This window comes from Pipistrellus hanaki (genome assembly GCF_964339955.1).
Source record: "Pipistrellus hanaki genome assembly, chromosome: 14".
In the NCBI taxonomy this organism is placed as follows: Eukaryota; Metazoa; Chordata; class Mammalia; order Chiroptera; family Vespertilionidae; genus Pipistrellus; species Pipistrellus hanaki.
In genome coordinates, this window is record NC_140516.1 from 11,756,194 (window position 1) to 11,775,068 (window position 18,875).

The 18,875-nt window shown below is 44.1% G+C and overlaps 1 protein-coding gene across 16 annotated transcripts in view; it reads left to right on the forward strand.

The window, feature by feature from the left end:
* KCNMA1 (potassium calcium-activated channel subfamily M alpha 1) overlaps window positions 1–18,875 on the forward strand; it is a 669,950-nt gene that overhangs the window by 370,269 nt on the left and 280,806 nt on the right. For all 16 annotated transcript variants that reach the window (XR_014796777.1, XM_084903669.1, XM_084903660.1 and 13 more), the window contains exons 4-5: window positions 17,615–17,708; window positions 18,523–18,634. Coding sequence is in view for 15 of the 16 variants with exons in the window: in XM_084903669.1 (XP_084759795.1) it covers window positions 17,615–17,708; window positions 18,523–18,634 (206 nt within the window). In the remaining variant the exon portion in view is untranslated. The remainder of the gene's footprint in view (window positions 1–17,614; window positions 17,709–18,522; window positions 18,635–18,875) is intronic.

Genomic DNA, 18,875 nt, shown 5'->3' on the forward strand with positions numbered 1-18,875 from the left:
GAGACCTAGCCTGCAACGGGGCGTATGGCCTGACCAGGAATTGAACCAAGACCTCCTGGTCCATAGGTTGACGCTCAACCACTGAGCCATGCCGGCCAGCCTACGGATAGTCATTTTAGAATTTGCTTACACAGAGTATGTTTCAGTAGCTAGTGATTTTAAATGTTTTTACAGTTAACTACTGTTCAAGAAAATAATCCTTGTTTTTTTTTTTAAATCAATTTAATATTTAGGGAGAGTGATGACTATGAGTTAGCTATCAACATATATGCTGATTTGAATGGGCAAATTAAAGGGAAAGTCACTGTTAAATGATTTAAATGCTTGAGTCAGAACTGGCCCTTCTTGGATATTGATTTGCTGAGATTTTAGTTCCAGGAGATTTTACTCTTTGTACATTTCTTTATTTTTCTCCAGTTTCTATTAGAAGTAGCTTCTCACAAAGATAACAGGGTTGACACGTGTTTTGTAAACTCATTGGCATTCTGAGGCTCCATCTTTCTGCCGCATTTTGGCCTTGGCTTAACTCCCAAAGACTTGCATTATTCCAGCAGGCAGAGCATAGGGCCATCCATGGGTGATTGGGGGTTGTTTCAAAGACCACCCCTCCACACTCCAAAACATCTCTCCTTCAAACTTTCAGTTTACCTGTAATTCTACAATTGTGCATTTGTTTTGAAGCCTTTTTGTTGTTTATAAAAATTGAAGTTGTTCTTGTGATCAGCTTGTACCTTAACGAAGTAGGCATTAGAGATTGGCTCTTGTGTAGGGCAAGCTTTGAGCTCCAGGAGGGAGAGAGGGGCTGGAAAACAAGCTACAGGAGAGCTGGCCCAGGACCAGCCTCAGGTTAAGAGGGGGAGGTCCTGACGGCTTATTCCACACAGCTTGCTGCCTGACCCCTGCTTACCTGAGATCACTGTGGCTTCCTTCCAGAAGCTTCCTTGTCACCTTAATGATCAATATTTATTGACTTTGGTTCTGTCTTGGGAGATGGTGAGAATTTGTATGTTAGATAATGATATCTCTGCCTCTATTAGCATTCCAAAGAGAGGGAGTGAGCTCATTAATATTGATTAGTATGGCCAGTCTATCTTATACCGCTTTTTGAATCTATTGGAATTGAACAAAATACTATACAAATAACAGATGCCAAATCAATGCTTGAGAAAGAAACCCATTTGTGTGTTTTTTGAGGCTTATATCACTACCAATACAGCACTTGCCTGCCACCAGGCTAAGGTAAAACCAAATAGGCAAAATGATCGTGTTCTTGTTGTTGTTGTTGTTGTTTTGTTATAACTTTGTTTAATAGTTTAAGATTCACAAGATGTTGCAAAAAAATACAGAGTTTCCGTGTACCCTTCCTCCTGTGTTAGCACTGTATAGTACGCAGCCACAGTTCTTCATGCTCATAGAAGCCCAGGTGGACATAGCATTTGTTGGACAATAGTTCAAAGGCAGCTGAGTGTGATGTCATGGTGGCATTGCTAACTAAGAACTAAGATCTTTAGAAAATTAGCAGAGAAAGTGGAGGCATGGAAGAAGGTATCAACCATGACTCTTCCTCATGACTATGTGTATTTACATGTAATTCGTCTATAATTGTTGCCATGTGTTTAGTATGTACAGGTACCCCCCATTCAAGGTACTGAAATGTGTTCCTTATATGTAGATTCTAAATTATAGTTTTGACTCTGCTCTCTAAATAACTGAGAGAAAGGCTTCTTAATAGGCTGGGTTCTTTCAAAAGGCAAGGAAACATACTTTTGACACAACGACTTACTAGATGTGCAGGTCTGTGGTAGGAGAAGAAGCACGTGGTTGGGTCACTGCTCAGTGATGTCAGAGGTCTCAACCCTCTCCCTGAAGAAGTCCTGGCTGCATCCTGCCCTGAAGAAGGGCTGTGTCCCAGGATGTAGGATACTTTGTGTTACAGGAGCAGTTTTTGTCTGAATATTTGCATAAGTGATGTTTTTCCTTTGGAATTTATTTTGACTAATTGACCTCTTTTCCTCCATGTTCTCCTGCTTCCAATTCCTTCTCCATAGCATCACCAGCATTAATTTTCTACAACACAGAGATACTGAATGGCACCATTCTCCTGCATGTACAGGAAACTTGTGTCCAGGCCCTGTTTTCTGTGGGATAAAGACTAAACATGCTGAGGAGGCTCTCAGGTGCCCCAGGGTCTCCTGTGGGCTTCAGTCTCACCAGACCTCTGGGTTTCTCAGAGTCCAGTCATGCGGGCGCCCTTTCCACTCCCACAATGCACTGTGTCCTCTTGTGCCTCTGGGTTTCGGCCCACGTGCCTCTGCTTCAGTACCTTGCCCTGCCTTCCTTCCCTGACAGATTTCTACTACTCACCCACCAAGACCCTGAACAGTTAGGCAGAGCCCGCCTTCTGTGTCCAGAGCCCTGATTCTCACCGGTACTTGAGTGCCAGTGACCATAACTGATAAAAGCGGCATACATCTACCATGTGCCAGCCACTAACGCAGCAGCTGTTAGTAACTCGCTTATTCCTCTCAACAGCCTAAAGAGGTAGGTATCTGCATTTACAAATGAGGAGACTGAAGACTGAGGAACAAAGAGGTTAAGGGAATGCCCAAGGTCATCCAGGATAGCTGGCGGAACTTGGAAAAGCCACTCTTGCGTCAAGCTTCAAACATCAGCATCCGGGCAGGCTCCTCTGCTCCATAGGACACCACTCAAGAGCAGGAACCAGCTCTGGTTGGATTGTATGTCCCTAGAACTCGCATAGCGCCTGCCACAGAGGAGCCTGGGAGATGTGTGTTGAATGGATGTACAGACTATTCTAAACCACCATCGTTTGGAAAACGTGTCGTTCCACTTCGGCTTTTAAGAATTTAATCCGTAAGAGGGAATAAATTGTGATCAGTGGCAACAGCTGAGTCTCCAGGAGTGCGGAGGGCCATGTGGGAGGAAGCCAGAGCTCCATGCAACACCGCCTGCCCTCGCTGGAGTTGGGAGCTGCTGGAGTCAGGGCGCGTCCCGCTCTCGCTGGGCGTGTAGGGCTGAGACAGCGCCCTGCTCCTGTGCCGGGTCGAGCTCCCTCTCAGAGCTCTGCTCACCGAACAGGGGATGAGAAGGAGAACATTTGAAGAGGAACACCTGCTCTCTCACCATTTCCAGCCAGAACCAGGAGGCTGCGAGTGAGAGCTGGACCACAACTCCCTTTCAGTTGTGCTGAGGGTGTCAGGGATCACAAGGCGGAGGGGGGTGTGGGATGGGGGTGAAGGCAGCGGTCATGTTAAGTGGGCAGTTCCTAGAAAAGCAGTTCTCAGGTGTCCCGTGTGGCCTCAGACGGCAGCTCCATGGCCCCTTTCTGAGTCAGCAGTATTTTTATTCTATTAAGAACTTTAAAATGTGGGGGTTTTTTGTTTGTTTTTCTTTTCACTGATCAGTTGATTTTGATAAAAACACCTTTGGGAATCTCATTCGTAACTAATCTCAATCTCATCCGTGAAACAGTCAAGGCATGTGTGGAGAACTCTCTGCCGGCCTGCCATGATGGGTAGATGAAGAACAAATGGCTCCCTGGGGCGGGGGTTCAAATTTGGGGTGGCAGGAGGCTTTCGGGGCGGGGCGGGGGGGCCTTCACTGCATAGAATTACCTACCCTTGTACCACCCTGAGCTTTCTGACTGTGGGGTCCCTTCAGCGCCAGACTGGGCCTCAGATGTCCCCATGAACTCTGTACCCAAAGTGTTCAGGATGTTGGCACTTTCTTGTCTCCTGTTCATCTGCCCAGCCCAGCTCGGCGTCTGGAACAAATTGTACCCACAGGAAATCATGGTTTGCATCTCGATGTAACTGATGCCTTCAAAACTGGGGTTGATATTAAAGACTCTCACGAGGTTATTTGTCACAGCAGCACACATGATGCAAAGACACGCGTCCGAGGGTGGGCAGCGACACCATCTCATCAGAGCAGTGGCCAGCTGTGGCCTGCCTTGCCTCCCTGTGTCTCCCTCCTTGTCCCTAAGCTGCCCCTTCTCGCGTGTAATGTGCTGCTCTGTACAGTGCCCTGTTGATAGTGGTGTGAACATTGTGCCCGTGTCTTTCATTGCTGAAGTAACTCACCTCTCTCATGTCGACTCTCACCCAGGAGCCGCACTGCAGACTCTTTGATGTAGGTCTTTTCTGCATGGCAGCGAGGCCAAGCTGTGGTTTCCACTGCATGCTGCAACCTCACCCTTTCAGTTGTTGCTCCAGGTTAACCAGAGCCTTTTCCTGCACGGCCCATGCATGCCTCGTGCTTCCCCCGGGGCCTGGACCCACACGTGTGAGCACTGGGCGCATGCATGGAATGGACGGCGAGCATTCTGACGACGGAAGCACTGAGACTTAGGGTTCTCTTTGGACGTCCTTGTGGGTCCCCAGTTTGCTGTGACACCACAAAGGCCACCTTGTCCCTTGAAAATTCAGGACTAGAATGTTGTGAAAGAGATAAATACATCTGTTTTTAGGCATGTGCTGAGCAGAGGTGAACAACAAGGAATTTAGAAGTGAGGGTCAGTTTTCCAAGTAACAACTAGTGATCTGTGCCCAAAGGGACCAGGATTGTGATACTTTTCACATCTTCCTGAACAATGTTACCTAGGCTTTTAAAAATATATTTTTAGGCTGGCTGGCATGGCTCAGTGGTTAAGTGTTAACCTATGAACCAGAAAGTCATGGGGTTCGATTCCTGGTCAGGGCAATGCCCAGGTTGCAGGCTTGATCCCCAATGGGAGGTGTGCAGGAGGCAACTGATTAATAATTCCCTGTCATCATTGATGTTTCTATCTCCCCTTCTCCCTTCCTCTCTGAAATCAATAAAAGAATATTATATATATAGTTAGAGAGAGAGATGAAGGGAGAAACATCAGTGTGAGAAGGAAACATTGATCAGCTGCCCCCTCAGGCTCCCTACCTGGGATCAAGCTCGAAACCAGGGCATGTGTCCTGACCTCCTGTCTGGGAATCGAACTGACAACCTTTTCGTGCAAGGGATGATGCCCATCCACTGACCCACACTGGCCAGGCACCTATTTGGTTTTTATTAGATCTAATAAATGTTCAAATGCTTATACTTTATAAAGCACCTCTTAAGCTAAATGCTCAAGGAAATACAATCATTGGTCTTTGTCTCAGTTTATTGTGTAAACAGAGGTGTCACTAATTCAAATTTGATAGATGTAAAATATTGGCTCTGCTTTCAGCATTACTGAATAGAAATTGTGATAATTTTCTCTCCTTGAAATACAGTTTTGCCTTAGGGCTGACTAATGACTTGCTTTAAAACTGCTTTTCTTTTTAAACATGTGTTGGTTCTTTCTTTTATTCTCAGAATGCACCTTTATAAACATGATGGTCAAGATCTGTTTTCTTACTGCAATTTTTGCTGTTTCATGTAATTAGATGCTTTACGTTTTAGACATACCTTGGCTGTGACTCAAGGGAGTTGAGAGGTGGGCATTACCCAACTCTGATAATCCTCAGGTAGGAATAAACTTCTTAGAGAAATCCTGGTGGTACTAGCTTGCCAGGGCCCTCAGATTGACACTTTGCAGGAAGCGATCATAATGACACCAAAATGAAGACTTCCTATCTTGTTTTGATTTTTCCTCAAGAATCGTGATTCCTTCCTGTCAGGGGGATTTAGTAGCTGGGAGCTGTTTCCATACTCCCCCTGTCTCTGTTCTATTAAACACATGCTCTCACCTGTAGCAACACTTTGCTTACAGTGAAGGGAGAATTTTCCTTTTGCAGAGGAGCTGGGAGGGATTCCAGTACAGCCTGTGGAGAGCAGGAGGTCCTGCTAGCGGGCTGAAATGCTCTCACTTGCCAGAGCTTCCGGCTTGGAGTGGGGAAGGCGGCTAAAGAAAACAACTGGCTCTCCTCTGCGAGGTGCTTCAGGAGAGGACCCACTCTTCCTCCTCAGAAAAATAGTGCTTCCTGATAGAATGAAGGAATGTCTGAAATCCCAACCTAGAGAGGGCATTAGTGGGTCCGTTCGTGCAGACAAAGGAGAAAGTCATAAGAAATCAGCTTCCTGCCCTAACCGGTTTGGCTCAGTTAGGAGCATTGGCCTGTGGATTCAAGAGTCCCAGGTTTGATTCTGGTCAAGGGCATGTACCTTGGTTGCAAACACATACCCAGTAGAGAGTGTGCAGGAGGCAGCTGATCCATGTTTCTTTCTCATGGATCGCTCTCCCTTCCTCTTTGTAAAAATACCAATTATACACACACACACACACACACACACACACACACACACACACACACACACACACACACACACATATATATATATATATATATATATATATATATATATATATATATATATATATGTAAAATCAGCTTCCTATGGGTCTCCTGGGTCCCTCAGAGAGATGTTTTAAAGTGATGGAGAAAATAGCACTAGAGAAAATCAAAGGTGTGGCGACAGAATTAAAAGGGGAACTGCAGGGGAGGCAAGAGTTAGCAAGTGTGTCATTCATGATGTTCTTTTCCAAATTTGGATCCTGGAATCAAGTGGACAGCACTCTAGGATGGAGAGAGCTCTTATTTCTGCGGCATGAGCAGGAGAAATTTGATAAATAAGTGATTTCCAATGCTAACCAGAGCAAGTGGGAGAGAGAAGAATGAAGGCAAAGAAAGGTTCCAGGCATCAGTTATTTTCACAAAGTAGTTGAGAAGGAAATTATGTGTATACTTGAAGGTCTGCTTGCCTCTTCATAGGATTTAAGAAGTCCTTCCCATTTTCCTTGTTGATGATGACAGTTTGTTTCTGAAGGTGACTGTCACCTCTGATTCTCTGGGGCGATGCCTGGCTGCAGGAGCTCCGGGCTGCAATCAACAACATCTCGGCTCTCTGTTTTGGCTGCGAGGCTGCTGGGCTCTCAACAAAGCTCCTAAATAGGAATTCATACACAACGTCCCTGCCTCAGCTGTCAGCCAAAGACAGAGCTGAGACACAGCTATTTCATTCCATTGTGTAATAAAGGTGTAATTGTTTTCTACGCCGGTTGTCAGGAAGACTTGTACCCGGTCTTTCTCTGTGTCTTAGTAAAACAAAACAAACAAAACAAAAACACCCCAGGATGTCTGAAACAGAGTTATCATAATTATCCTTTGGCTTCACGTATGGCTTCACGTGTAACTGTTTCCGATGGCTGTGTCCTTGTGGTGAATCTATGGCGGCTGATTTGTGACTGTGTTTTCTATTATTCAAAGTGAAGCAGCAGATAGATGGAGTGACTGTTGCCTTACGTAATGATTGTTTCCCAATGCTCTCAGGCCTCCCAATATAAATACCAGGCAGGCCTTTGGTGTTAGCATTCTTCTTCATAAGTGTGGCCATTTGAATGAGACCACTGAGGGGACCGTGTGCCATTCAGGTTGTGTCCAGGTGTGGCTGGGAGAGCGCGGGTTGAACATGTGGTAGGTCTCTTAGGCTGTTGGCCAAAGTTGAAGTCCATGGAAGAGAATAGGAAAGGCATCTGTATGTCTAAGGCAGTGTTTCCCAACCTTCTCTCATGATGAGAATCACCTGGTGGAGTTGTTAAAACACAGATTCCTGAATCCCAACTAAGAAGTGCTAAACTAGAATTTTGGGGAACATATAGGTAAAATTGTATACTTAACTAGTGCTCTAAGACAGATTTTATATACAGAGACTAAGTTAGGTATGCAATTTTACCTATATGTTCTCAAAAATTCTAGTTTAGCACTTCTTAGCTGGGATTCAGGAATCTGTGTTTTAACAACTCCACCAGGTGATTCTCATCATGAGAGAAGGTTGGGAAACACTGGTCTAAGGCATCCTTCTTACCCCCATCTGATTATCCTGCTAGTCTGGGACCCAGAACCAGCTTGGCCTGGTGGTGGAGTCAGTAGGTTTGGCTTCTCCACTCTAAGTCCTTGCAGGATGACCCATGGGCAAAAGGCATTGTCAAGGTCAGGTTGTCCAGGTATGTCAGGATTATGTCAAAGTCAGGGAGGAAGGCAAAGATGGAAGTGTGGGTGCAAAGATGGAAGTGTGGGAATGAGTGACCAGGGAACGCCCAGATGAGGCAAACATTTGGAGATGAGGCTCAGACAGAAGAATCGTAAAGTTTGTACTCCATAAAGGCCAGAGAGGACCCACAGTGACCTAAACCGGCTATGCTGTAGGAATCCCAGTATACAAGCTCAGCCTTACTCCGATTGCATGGCCTTTGTAAACAGAGGGCTCAGGCTTCTCCTTAGGAGCCTCTGCCCTTCTCTGTGCGATTAAGAGCCTTTCTTTTCTGGGAAGTCTCGAGGCCCAAATCCCTGGAAACCTTGTCCCAGCCTCTTCCTCATGGCTGTTCTCTCCTTAAGAAAGGAGGACACCAAGCAGTTGCTGCCCAGCGTCCAGGACTGACTCTTGTCTGTTACAGGTTAGAGATGATGGTGCATGGGCTTCCTCACACATGCATGACATTTCATATCCGGGAACAAGGCCCTGAAGATAGAGGTGCAGCAAGATGAACCCCTATTCTTGTTTCCTGAGGTCCATAGGCCTGAGAGGAGGGTGGCTCCAGGCTCAGAGAGCCTGCTTCCATGCCAGGCATGTGTCTGGCTTCCTTGCTTTCCTTTCAGATTTGGGATTTCTCCTCTCCCTTCTTCTCTCCAGTTCTAATCACTTCACCCAGGACGTCCTGTTTTGTGGGTGGTCCCAGAGTGGGGTTTGATAGAGTGTATGTTTGAGCCAAAGAGCTGTGGGTTGTGCCTGTGTGTGTATGTGAGTGTGTGCTTGGATCCACCCCACCCACATGCACCACCCCAGCTCTATACATGGCTATTTGAGCGGCCCTGGAAGAGCTCTTAGTCTTTGTGCTTGGACGTGAGCGCATTGAGTACTCTTTGAACCCTCTACTCATCACATCTTTACTAAACAAGTTTTACTGAAGGAGAGAGGGCTAGCTCAGTGGAGGCAGGGACATGAGAGAGGAGGAGACAGTCAGGACTCCTCAGACAGTTTAGTGTAAACCAAAGCAGCACTCATTTGGCAAGACTGTTCAGTGTAGTAGCTTAACTCTGATTTATTACATAAAAGTTGCTGGCAAGTGTGAACACTAATTCTACTCTGGTAACAACTGTGATTGCAATAATTGTAGTCTGTAGACAAGCTGGAGAAAACAAACATTAGAGGGAAGGTTGTCTTGGACATCATTCCAAGAGTCCAACAGTGAAAAACACATGATCTGTGGACAAGAATTGGAAGAGGTATTTAGAAGACTGTTCCATCCCCTGGTCTCCTTCAGGTCCACCTAGGCCAGCCAGGCACACAGCACTCTCTCCTCTGCTGAAGACTACAGAAAGGACAGCACACAGTCTCCCTGGGCCACTCGTGAAAATGACTCATGGCTTCTCTCTCATGAAATTTTGGTTAGTTATTTAGTATTTAGGGCTGCCTTCATGGAAATATAATTTTCCTGGTGTTTCTTCCTTAATATTACCCAAAGTTAATGCTCCAATATATATAATCACACCAAAGCTCACTGCACATTCTATTGGGCATTTGAATTGTGTTGCAACACCTGAGAAGTAGGCGATAAAGCAAACACAGATGGAAAAGTAAAATGTGAAATGATTGATTTCTCTATTCGTTTTTTGTTCATTGGGAGATTTTTTTGTGTGTGGCATTTTTATATAAAGTTATTGTCACTATAATTACTTAGTTCTTAAAATAACTAACCCTTGTTCAGTGTTTGGTTTTTACTCATTATTCAATTTCATCTTCATCACAGCCTTTGAGGTGTGTATCTGTCTCTCCAATTTACAGATGAGAAAACTACTGCTTGGAGAAGTTAAATTATTTGTCCACAATCACACAGCAGATAACGGATAGATCTGGGATTTTAATTCTTCCACTGAACTCCAAAACTATCTGCTAATTCCTTTTTAAGTTAACTTACAATGCCCACACTTTGCTTTTGATTTGCTTATTTGGCTGCATCAATGAATGAAAAGATTTGGAATGAAGATAAGAAGGAGAACCTAAGCTTAGATAGCATGCCGAAGTCTTGTGCCAACGTTTAGAAGAGCTCTATGGGAAAGTGACAGAGATTTAATCATCTGAGTTTCATGAAAACAAATTATCTGTGTGCTTCATTGAGAAATCCAATGCATAAGGAGTTGACATATTTTGTTCTCTCCATCAGCCATCTATGTAATTTTCTTTGTCTCCTAGAAGAATGTTCAATTATTGGAACGAATTACTCAGGGAGACACCCTGAGCCAAACAACTGCTCTGAAGTCTATTGCTGCTGTTCCAGGAGTCTCCTTATCAATCAAAGCTCAAGAAGACATAGAATACAAAGAGTAGTGAGGGTCCGTATACCACTTACCCATCTATTCCAATTAATTTCAGCATGACCTTAATGAGGCATGTTTGTGGCTGTTGGATCACAATTGAGCAGACGCATAATTAGAAGCCTGGTGCTGTCAGAAGTGATTAATAGACCTATTGATACACACCCATAACTGAACATTTCCCAGCAAAGCCACTTAACCATCTGGCTTGGGATCATGATAGATCAATACTGCAAGTAACAAAAAGTATTTTCTATTCACATTAGAACCATTGAAAGATCTTTAAAAAAAGGTGTTTTAAGATAAAACCAAGGGCTCATTTTGATGTTACTATCATCAATATTAATTACTGATTGAACACAAACCTACACATCAGCGATAACATCTTAGACAATAACTACTATCAGACATTCTGAGGTAAAGTCACAATGCTGATCAACAGAACAGAGTTGATTCTGTTTGTTAAAATTAATAAAAATCAATCAATTTATTGAATATTGGCCCCATCCAGGATAAACACCAAAAGCACCAACATTAAAAATATAAACTTTTAACTTCAAAGCTCTGACAAGGTCATTGAAATGGGGGGACTGAGAAAAGCAAAAAGATAGGAAGCTTTCAACTTCGATCTATTCAAGACCTGGATAGTCCTGGGGTACTGTCCAGTTTAGAAGATAATGTTTTATAAACAGATTATTATTTTCTCAATGATTAATTAGTATCATGTCATTCACACTGAATTCACTATTGTTATTAGCTTGCAAGATAGTTTTCTGAGACTTAAAATTATATGAGTAAAAATGCTGATCTCTAATTTGGAGTACAGTTGGCCTTTGACCTATGCAGAGGTTAGGAACTCTAATCCCCACATACTCAAAAATCCACTTATAACTTTTTACTCCCCAAATTTTAACTGCTGATAGCCTACACTGTTGACTGGAAGCCTTAGCAAAAACACGTCAGTAAATACTCAGTTTGTATAGTATATGTATTATATACTGCATTCTTAAAATATACTAGAGTAAGCTAGAGAAAATAAAATGTTATTAAGGAAGTAATAAGGAAAATACATGTACAATACTGTGCATATTTATTGAAAAATATCCATGTATAAGTGGATCTGGGCAATTCAAACCCTTATTGTTCAAGGGCAAACTGTACGTTGCAAAGAATAGCTTTCCTTTTAGAACTTCTTGGTCTTATAATATTCAGCTTAGTTAGGTTTATTCCGATTTAGTGGAGACACTTAACTTACCCAATAAATACAGATGTTATTAAATTTCAAAATTACTAACCCTCAAATCACTTTGATTTTCTCCCCCTGTTGCAGACAGGTTCCATAATATCCATGACTATATGATTTCATAATTTTTAAAAATTTGATAGAATGGAATGGGATATAATGCTTATTGATTGTCTAGTCTATAATTAGAAGTGTTCAAGGTATCTAAATATCATCACCCATGACTATGTTCATTCTTGTTCTAGGATAGGAGAGGGTGAGAGAAAATTGGGGCATGTTGAGGGTCATCCATCTTTAAACATCTGGATAACTGGGAATTACTTCTCTGTAACTGGAGGGACTTGCCCTCAGCTGATGGGATTAGCCTTCATGATGCCACTACTACTCAGGATCCCGGGAAGGACTTCTGAGGATTTGTAATGTTCTGCAGGACAGTCTTGACATAGAAGGTTTAGATGTAGGCTGGATAGCTCAGCTCCCTCTAGACTTTCTCAGACTATTCAATAAATGAATGGATTTTTTCTAGAACAGTTTTACCTCCTCCATAAGTCAGTCAATCCCATCATTTTTGTATAAGCTCAATACCAGGATCTGTGGATAGCAGATACAATGTCTTATGTTCTTTTTTTATCTCCAAGATCTTGCAGTTCATCTGGAAAAGGAGGTGGTATGGGGGAAAGGATGCTGAGTCTCTGTACCTCTTAGCTTCGTGACCTTGGGGGGCGGGGAGGGGTTGCCGAACCCCTGCAGAAGAGAGATGATAACAGTATCTATTTTGCCAAGTTAGGAGTACCAAGTGGAAGAATATAGGTCAACTCTCTACAAATGCCACGAATTATTACATTGAATTAAATGATAATCAACATTATATGACAGTTTAGAATTCCTTGCTCCTCATGCTATAGGAGTTCAGAGGTGGTAGAGATCAGTGAAGCATGAGTAATTTGCTGAGTCATGCTTTTCAGTAGCTTTGAATGCTGCCTAAGGTTTAAGCACAGAGAGGGAGGAGCATTTAATGAGACCACAGCAAAAGCATAGCTTTAGAATTAGGAACATATGGGTCACACTCAGGAAATAACGAAGGCACCAGTTCATAGTAGCAGAGGGCTTGGCTAGAGCGTAGCAGAGTATAAAATGGAAGATGCAGGGAGAGGCCGCGTTTTAGAGCTTCTTTCCCAGCCAAGCTGAGTAGATATATGAGGCAGGAGGGAGCCATGATGATGGATGAATGATATATTTTAATTAAATTAATCTGGCCACATTGCAGAGGTAGGACTAGGAGAAGAGTCTGGAATCATTAAGCTTTTTGTATTGATCCCTTTCTCTGGTGCAGTAGGCCTGAACTCTGGTAGTCCAATTTCCCAGGTGGAAATTGAAAAGGCTCCATCCAATTTCAAAAGGTACTGGCCACAAGAGTGAGGAGAATTTAAATATTGAAAATTATTTCAGAAAGTGCCTCACTAGTCCCTTCCCTCTCTTGTGGTTATTCATTAAACCATCTCCGATGTTTGCTATTGTTGTGCCTAAGCTGATTAACATTTCTTTACCTCTTACAAATAATGGTCTTGATAACCTCCTCATCATTATTTTTCCTTTAAGTATTAAACTACACATGTGCTGCCTGGGCACGCTCTGGTGGATAATTGGAATGTCATTGGTGAAGCTTGCGTAGCAGTGTTGTAATTACTTCCCTGAATCTTCTTAATTTTTTCCCCCAGCGTCCACATCTGAAACTGAAAATATTTGTCCAACCCTTAGATCTCAGCAGTTAGTCAAGTGGTATGCAGCTGCTTATCTGAAGGTGGTCTTCATGCCTGATCATCTCATTCAGGTCTGAGTGCAGATCTCCTCAAGCAGCAGCCCCTGTAATTAGCGTGTAGTCGCAAGCAAGGTCTGAGCAGTGGTTCTCAAAGGGTGGTCCCCACATGAGCAGCAGCCTCTGGGAATCCTTATAAATGCAAGTTCTCAGGACCTTCTCTCAGATCTACCAACTCAGAAGCCCTGAGAGGTGGGCCCATGATGTAACAAGCCTTCTAGGTGCAAGCTAACATTTGAGAACCACTGTCCTGAATGAGTATCTTCACAGGGTTGGACAGCCAGACCCAGGGAGGGCAGACAGACTTCAGAGAACAGCAGGGAGGTGTAGAGGCTGAGAAGAGAGGGCAGTTACTTCCCTCTTGGAGATGATGCAGACATTCATAGGAATAACTGCTGGAAGTGAAATTTCTGTCTTTCCCCCTTCGCCCTTTGAAAGAGGACCTGGGACGCTATGGCTTGCCTTGTGCTTGGGAAAGACACATCCTTAAGTCCGTCTTCGGGAAAGACTGTTCCTACTCATGGGCCTCATTGGACATTGTGTTGTTAAATTGATGAAGAAAGAAGTATATTTCCCACTTTGCGTGAATCTTATTTTCCTGTATAGAGAGAGCTAAATTCTGAGACGTTACTGTTGATGGTTAGGAGGAAGTGGGAGTTTGTATTTCAGCCTCTATCTAACACTGGATATTCATCCCAGAGGAGCAGGCCTTTCTTGAAGGTGCCCCCGGGGGTCCTGGTGAACACTGACATTTGTCTAAGGTTTTAGTATCAGTCTTGATCCACGGACTCTGGGAACTGAGGAATAAATAGTTCATCAGCTTACCACGTGTCTTGTGTCCTCTAATTATTGTCACCAATTAACCAAGGAAAATTTAGGGAAAGTCCATTTTCTACTGCCAGGATTAAAACTAGTGTCCTTATTTCAATTCTTAAAACTCCACTTTTTTTTTTTTTTTAATTGGCAACACAGGTGCATAAAAAGCCAGTTCTCCGTGGACATGCTCATCAGAATGGCGAATTGCATTTAAGTGTGTATCTGAGTCCCTTTCCTTGATGGTTAAAAAAGTGATTTAGTTTCTAGCTCTTGGAATTTCTGTGTGTCTAGACAAGGAACTCTCCTACTTTACACTAGAAGGAAGAGGAGTTTCTATGTATTGTAATTGTCCCATCCTACAATGAGCATTAATCATTAAGATACAATCTCTTTGGGAGAAAAGAAATCCTGGCTAATATGGCCAACCAACCCTTCTGTTTGTTGAGGTCCATGAACTTATCCATGAGTTGTTTCCACCTTGGGAACGTAGAACTTCCCCTCCTGGTCTGTGACTGTGTGAATCCATGGACCAAAGACCCTGAGAGGACTGATCTTGGAGGGGATCGTGGCCAACAGTTCTGTTGCCACTTGAGAAAATCCAGCAGGACATTCCTCCTTGCACTCTTTGGCAAGTTAAAGAGCTAAAAGGGGTAGAAAACTGGTTAACTCCCTGGTTAATCTGGTCCCACCTGGGCCCTAGGGGCTTGGCCCTCTTTTGTCCCCAAATTTCCTGCTTTCCTCTCACCTCTTCATCTCAGCAGAGTGTGCTCATTTATTGGTGAGCTCCAGCCGAGGAAGGACTGCCAGCACCAGTGCATAATTTACTCCCTTTACTATTTCAGCTCAAAGTCTAGGACTCGAGGAATGATATGAAACAATGATTAAATCGGCTCTAAATCTGACAGAAAAAAAGGTCTATTATGGTTTCAACATTGTTCTCTGTAAATCAGAGGTGCTGCAGAGGTATATTTTTCAACACCATGTCCTTTAGCACCAGCCCTCTCTCTGTTGCCTTTGGAAATGGGCAGCATAGGAGGGCGCAGCAGAAATGGCAAGGGGGCACGGAATGGTGGAGAGAAGCTGCTGCAGCCTGATCCTTTATACTTTTTTGAACATCTGCTTCTATTTCTGTTGAACCAAAATGCCCTCAATGGCATTGAGCTGACATCTCTTCCTACACTGTTCTGTCCTCTCCACAGTCTAGCAACCACGTTCCCTACAAGATGTATTTCAAGGTAATTACCAAATTACCCACAGGAGCCATGGGAATAATGGGAGCTAGGGAACTCACAGGACCCCCAAACCTGCCATCCGTAACTCCAATAGCTATTGTGAGGTCAATATCAATAGTATGGTTATCATTTGGCCTTGGTGAAGCGATGGTGGGTTTCCCATAATAGACTTAGGCACTGGGATTTTCACTGTCCCCTTGACTGAATACCCATCAGTCTTGATGGATATGAATTTATAATGCACAGCAAAGCTGCTGTTGGCACACATGAAGACATGAGTGTGATATTTACCAACAGAGCTCCGAGGCCTCCCTCTCTTGCTCAGCTCTCCCACAAACACACGCCTTTGCTTTTTCGTAGCAAAGGGCTACGTGGTCTCTTCATGCTTTGGGATCTATAGCGGATTTCTGGTCAACCGACTTCTGTGCTTTCTTTCTCTGCAGCGAGGGTAGCTAAGGACTCTGGCACCTGGGAACCTTGCAGGCTCTGTTCTTGAAACAAAACAAAATGCCATCGTGGCTTGGGAATGCAGCAATGTCACATTAACTCTAGATCTGCATTTTCCTTTCTCTGTTTAAACTGATACCAATGGAGGAGAGCAGGCAAAGAGCCAGGCCGTGATGTCTGGCTTTTTCTCCTGTCTCCTTTCAGGATTGGACTAAGCAAATTCATTGTCTTTCCTCCAGATCCCTTACTGTAGTGAAAACCCAGCTAGTTGTTTCCTTTATAAAAGAGCCATTTTTTTTCAGTGTTTGTTTTCTGTTCAGTCTCCTTAGTTTGTAAATGCAAATGTAGATTTCTCCTAATGCTTTTCTGGAGGTTCTTTCCTCCTGTTTGTGATTTGGGAGGTGACAAAGGGCATGTTTCACCTGTGATAGAGATGAGAATGGATAAATGTAGTGCATGTAATATGATCCCACAGACTGACCCGCCCTGGCTCTACATGGGCCCTGCATTCCCCAACTGCACAGATTCCTGCCTGTTGAACAACTAAGCATTGTTCTTACAGACGTGCAACTATACTAACTGGTATTGCATACATCCGTTTCCAAACTGGTAATACTGGGAAATCCTCCATCCCGCATTTCTCAAGCTCGCCCTCTCCTGGCCTGGAGGCCCACGTTGCTTTCCATCTGGGGAAAGTATTTAACTTTTCCCCACACTCCCCTCTTTTGCTCACCTTACCTTCCTTATGCTCCTGGCCTGAGTGTTACCATTTGCTTACTGATAACAGTATACTATGAAGTTTCATTCACAGCTCTGAGATGCTTATGAGCCTTTCCTGCTTCCCACCCAGCCCCAAACTTGGGACTCTATCACACACTGATCCTCTGATCAGTTTGACGTGGGAAGGCATGTACCAGTTTGTATAGTAGCACACTCTTGATCTGCCTACTCCTGAACAAAGTAGAGTGTGTTGGGGTTCGCATTCGCTGCTCGACACTCACAGAGCCGGTTAACCTGCATGCCAAAAAGAAAAATGAAATTAACCCTTAGAGTACTGCTTCAACGTTTGGTTTAATGGCCTTGACTTTTACCAGTTAGGCAATGCTCCTTCCCGGATCGGAGTGCCGCACATGAATCCACACTTAGTCTCCCCAGAACCTCACCCAGGATCCTCTCCTCCGCAGCTTTCCTGAGACGCTCCTGGGTCCTTTTCTGTCAGTCGGCTGATGGCTTTAAAAAGGTTCCAAACACGGCCACCGTGTTTAATTGGAAATGGGATCCACTGCCAATGTGCTGAAGGGTGTAAGGGACTGTACTCAGCCGTGGGAACGTGTCCTCTAAAGGAAAGAAGTCAGTCCTTTAAGGGTTAATGTGAAACTAAGGAGTTTGGTAGTGTCTCTTGCTTGTCCTTCCTCCAAGGTGTCTGCATGACCTTCTTTAAAATTTTAGCTCAAATGTGGAATGGTAATAAAAATAATATAGAGAGATAGAAAATTATAAAAAGTAAATAACAGAACAAAAGACCGAATGGTTGAATGGAAAGACCCCTTGGCGATGCTTGCTTGATGATCACAGTGGGTAGGAAGACCAAGCGCTTTATTTTATGGATGTTCACTGTGTCCTCTTCCCCAGCATCACCGCTGTGCGGCCTGCGGGAGTCTGGGCGGTGCCTCTCACTTACCCCATGCTTTTTCTTCTTCCTGTCTAATAGCCCAATAGAATCCTGCCAGAATTTCTACAAAGATTTCACATTACAGATCGACATGGCTTTCAACGTGTTCTTCCTTCTCTACTTTGGCTTGCGGGTAAGTTGGAGCAACACTGCGTGGTCCCACCACGGGGGTGCAGGTCTTGTTCCCCAGGGCCATCCTCTACCGGCGTCTGCTCTCACAGGCAGACAAAGCCCTGTGTCCGGAGTTTCAGTCTGTGGGAGAGCCTTTTCCTTAGAGCAGCATTTTCTGGAGTACATGTTAATTGTGTTCACAGGGGGAGAAATGGGGATTGGAATAACTATTATGTCTCCACTGGCCAACTGCTTCTCTTCCCTCCATTCACACTGGAGGGCATTGTTCCCTTAAACAGAACTTAAAAAAGTGCTTTTTACCTTCAAATGTTTGTTTATCAGGGCTCACTTAGCTGAATCCTGAGAGAACAGTGGAATCGAGCGGAGGGTGGGGGGAAGTGCAACGGGCAGCAGAATTTGGGGTTTGGGAGTGTATGACAAGTGGTACAGAGGTGGATTACAGAGGTGTGTGTGTGTGTGTGTATGTATGTGTGTGTGTGTGTGTGTGTGTGTGTGTGTGTGTGTGTGTGAATGAATGCATCCATATATGCTTTATTTACATTAAAGAGTCTTTTCCCTCTGATGCAATTGAAAACCACAGAAAAATAGACTGCCTGAGCTTTCTTCAAAGCCAACAGAGCAAGCAATAAAAGAACAGCCTTTAGAAACAGCTGTCTGAATTCTAAGACAAAAACTAGCATGTCATTGGTGTAGATATGAGAAGAATATAACATCTTACTCCAGACCCCCATAAGAAACCAAAACAGCTTTTGGCAGAGTGTCTTTTGAATGCTGGCACCAAGCTTCTCATTTTTCCTCTCTTTTCTTCCCCCCAGTTTATTGCAGCCAACGACAAGCTGTGGTTCTGGCTGGAAGTGAACTCTGTGGTGGATTTCTTCACGGTCCCCCCCGTGTTTGTGTCTGTGTACTTAAACAGAAGTTGGCTTGGTAAGTCAGCCTCTCTCCCCTTCTTCTTCCTGCTTCCCGGGCCATGGCTGAAATAGAGACTCCAGGGCGGGTCAGAGGGCGGGGCTGCTTCTGTGGGAAGGAAGGTGTGTGTGTTACTGTGAACAGCCCCTGGAGTGTTAGAAGCTGATGGGGACAGTTCTCCTTGGAGCACCAGACCACAGGATTTGCACAGCCTGTTCTTCAGGTAATGTGGTTTTGTCATTGTGGAAGCCTGGTGGCC